The 3621-nt window shown below is 52.6% G+C and overlaps 1 protein-coding gene across 1 annotated transcript in view; it reads left to right on the top strand.

The window, feature by feature from the left end:
* The window catches only part of ETV4 (ets variant 4), a gene marked incomplete at its 5' end in the record, with an annotated part of 11027 nt that overhangs the window by 3420 nt on the left and 3986 nt on the right, over positions 1–3621 (top strand). The window contains 3 exons of the mRNA XM_010014808.1: positions 178–231; positions 2628–2754; positions 3347–3505. Coding sequence (XP_010013110.1) covers positions 178–231; positions 2628–2754; positions 3347–3505 — 340 coding nt within the window. The remainder of the gene's footprint in view (positions 1–177; positions 232–2627; positions 2755–3346; positions 3506–3621) is intronic.

Here is a 3621-nt window from a genome sequence, read left to right on the forward strand (position 1 = left end):
ATCTGCAGGCAAAAGAATTGTATTCATTAATCCCAAAGGGCAACTCGCCTTAGCCACTAAAGTGCATTCCAGCAGAAAGCTCAGATCTTTCCTGCATAGGCTTATTTCTGCCGTACTGTTAATTATACCATACAAAGTGCCCAATCTAATTCTCTCCCTCTCTCCCTCCCCTGGCAGCTCAGGTTCCAGACGGTGATGAGCAATTTGTGCCTGACTTTCATTCAGAAAACTGTAAGTAGCACGGGGGTGATCACACATCTCAGGGGAGAAGGGCAGGATACGCTTCAACCAAATCCATAAATGCAACACGGGCACTGGGGCTAAAGTACTCATTTTGTTTCTGTGTTGGTATGGAACAGATTGTTGTGCTGGTGACAAAAGCCCCATGTTAACTGCCCCCACCTGCACAGTGCAAACGGATCTTTGGGTGGTGGCAGCTGCACAGTCCCTTATGCAGAGTGGTTTCAACACAAATGTGTGCTCTGAGAGCTGGTCAAAGCACGTCCCGTTACGAAGGAGCTGAATGTTGCCCAGGTCCGGGTGTACGTACAGGAGCCTTCCACACAGCGACCAGGCAGCTCTTCCTGCTTTCCTCCCAGTGGCCCCGCAGCACAGCCGGCTGCGCTCTCTGAGTCATGTATCTTGTTTCTTCCTCTTTTCCACCCAGAGCTGAGGAGAGGGCCGGTCCCATGTTCCAGTCTGAATGAATGAATGAGCGGTTGTAATGCAATAGCCTGTTGCAGCTAAGAGGGGCCGGAAAGAAAGGGCTGCTCCTAGCACAGCCAGCTTCTTGGCACTTCAATGGAGAGCAGTGTAGCGAGCAGAGCAGTTCGGTTTGTCCGTCCCTCCCCCCCCCCCCAGACTCAGCTGAGACATCGGCACTTTTAGATGGGTTCTATCTATCTGCTCACGCCATCCACGGGAAAGAGCTGCTGCAGACGGAAGGGGAATGGATGCCTCGGGCATAGAAAGACCCTTTTCTCTTTTGAGCCCTGCCTGGGCCTGGGGTGTTGGCACCGATGCAGGGGGGTCGTGTCTGGGACACAGAACCCAGCCCAAGGCAGGACCACTGGGTCAGCACTCGCCTGCCAGCAGCTTGGTCAGGGCCAAGAGCTGTTAGTGCAGGATGGAAAAAAATGGCAGCCCCAGGAGCGGCTCTGGGAGCCACTTGTCCCTCAGGAGCAGCCACAGACAGTCTGAGGCTCCAGTATCTTACGGATTCATTTATTTATATTGCTCCTGTCAAGCTGCCTGGATCCCTTTGGGTGCTGGTGAAGCATAAGGATGGGCTACTCTGGCACAGGCTGGAACCAAAGGTGGGCAAAAGAAGTCAGGTTTTCCCCCTCTTGCTGAGAAAATTAATTCCAGGGAGGGGTGTTTGCAATAGAAAGTGGCCTTAATCTGCTGTGCTGAGAGACAGCAGGAGCCATTGCTGCAGCCCTCCCGAGAGCTGCCTGCCTGCAGCAGCGCTTTGAAGGGACAATGCGTCCTTTATGTGAGGGAGAACTGGCTGGAGGCTGGCGGGTGCACACACAGTTCAGGTCAGTCCTGAAACAAACTCAGCGAGAAGATGAGGTATCAACAGATGAGGATGTTTCTTTCCATCCTGAAAACTGTCCCCAGGGCTCTGAACGTCCCGGGCTTTGTAAGCGGCATCGTGTTAGCTTGAAGAGGTGTGGGGGAGCTCGTGAAGAGGGACTGTAGCTCCTGAAGAGTTTACAGGTTTGATGTGGAGGGAGATTTTTCCCTTGTTTGAAAAACCAGCCTAAACCTATGTACCTTTCTGGGGTCACTTTTCTTTCCTTCCTGAGCGTCAGTGACCTCCTAACAGCATCAACAGAGCCCAGAGGCAAAGGTAGAAGATGCTTTACTGTGTCCTTCCACCAGGATAAGCTGTTCCGAGGAACGACAGGGCAGTTTTGCTCCCTGCTGGATTTAATCAAGCATAAAAAGTAACAATACTCACATCCTACTTCCTGGTGCTGTAAACTGCGACCCGCATTTGTTATTCATGGAATTCTAACCAGCCCAGAATTACCCCTTCTTGTTTGCATTAGGCCACGACCATGAACCACTGTGCTGAAAATGCAAAGAAACCCTTTTCCTTTGTGCCTGGGTTGTCACTGATGTTTTGGCTGAGCTGAGCAGAGCAGTTCAGGGGTTCCCCCAGCCCCACATTCAGCACAGAAGAGATTCAACACATGAAATCCCACATTTGGAAGTTACCCAGGTAGCTGCAAAGTGCCCGTGCGGCAGCCTCCTGCCTGGGAAGCACCAGTATTAACCTGGTATGATTAATGACATTAGATACTGAGAGGGCTGGAAGCTGCTCTTCCAACTTTGAGGGATATCAGAGCGAAATGCCCACTTCAAATCCTTTCCAAAGCTCTTAGGTTATCACAGAGCATGTTACCTCTGCCTTAGACTTGCTCTTGGGAGGTTGGTGTTATCATACAAATCCTACTAACCTGAGGGCAGAGCGTGGTGGTGTTCCCCTGAGCCAGCTGAGCGAGGACAAGGTGGAATCTCGACTGACTTCTTCCTGCCTGACAAATACAACCAGAAGCGTATTTCTCTCTCCATAACCATGAAAAGTGTCAGCCTGATCCTTCATTTCTCTCCCTCAGTAGCTTTTCACAGTCCTCCTGCGAAGATCAAAGAGGAGCCGCAGAGTCCCTGCTCGGACCCCGCGCTGTCCTGCACCCACAAGCAGCCGTTCCAGTACCACAGTGGCAAGCAGTGCCTTTACAGCAGGTACCACGGCTCACACAGGGGGGAGGCAGGCACTGCTCTGAATCGAGCACTGCTGCATCATCTAATAATGAGGTGTTGTGACAACAATCTGCTCTGTCTGCTGGCGAAGGCAGTGCACATGTGCTGCGATACAAACGAGCCAGGGGGTCAGCTCATGGCAGCCTGCTCATGCTTCCATGCACTGCGCTGGATAGTGCAGACCTGTGCAGGGTATATCTGGGTTCACCTCTTTTTTCTCTTCCCTGGTGCTGTTCCTCAGCTCTCCTGGTGCTGAGAGCATCTATCACGTGCCTTTCCCTCCCCACTGACTTCCAAACGCTGTCCTGCAAGGAGCTCCCTGGCAGCCTTGCCCACGGTCCCAGCTGCTTCCCTGAGTTATGATACGGGTTCTTCAGTACAGACACATCCAGGGGTCTGGTTGAAGGGTTATTGCTGTTGTGCAGGGGGCAACCAGTGATCAGAAAGGAAGGAGTTTATGCTGGCAGTTTTGTGGCCTGGGTGGCAGCAGAGGGACAGTGTGTCTGCCTGTGCTGCTGCCACGGGTCCTTCTCAGTGAACTGTAATGCTCCAATATCTGTTTGACTGATCCCAGTGCCTATGATCAACCCAGACAAGTTGGAATCAAGTCTCCCAACCCAGGAACCCCAATACAGTCACCGTTTCAACAGTTCCCAAGACAGGACAGAAGCTTCCTCACCCCTGCAGGGCCACCACATCCCACATCCAGCTGTGGATACCCCAACGAAAACAGGTGAGTTACTGCCAGGAGGAGGCAGCCACTGGGAGGAAGGGTTGTCCCCCTTGGCGATTCGGGGAGGAGGGGCTGCAGCATCCAGGTTAGAGTGCTCAGTTTCCAGCCATCACGGG

Source organism: Nestor notabilis, unplaced genomic scaffold, assembly GCF_000696875.1.
Source record: "Nestor notabilis isolate BGI_N333 unplaced genomic scaffold, ASM69687v1 scaffold16445, whole genome shotgun sequence".
Taxonomy (NCBI): Eukaryota; Metazoa; Chordata; class Aves; order Psittaciformes; family Psittacidae; genus Nestor; species Nestor notabilis.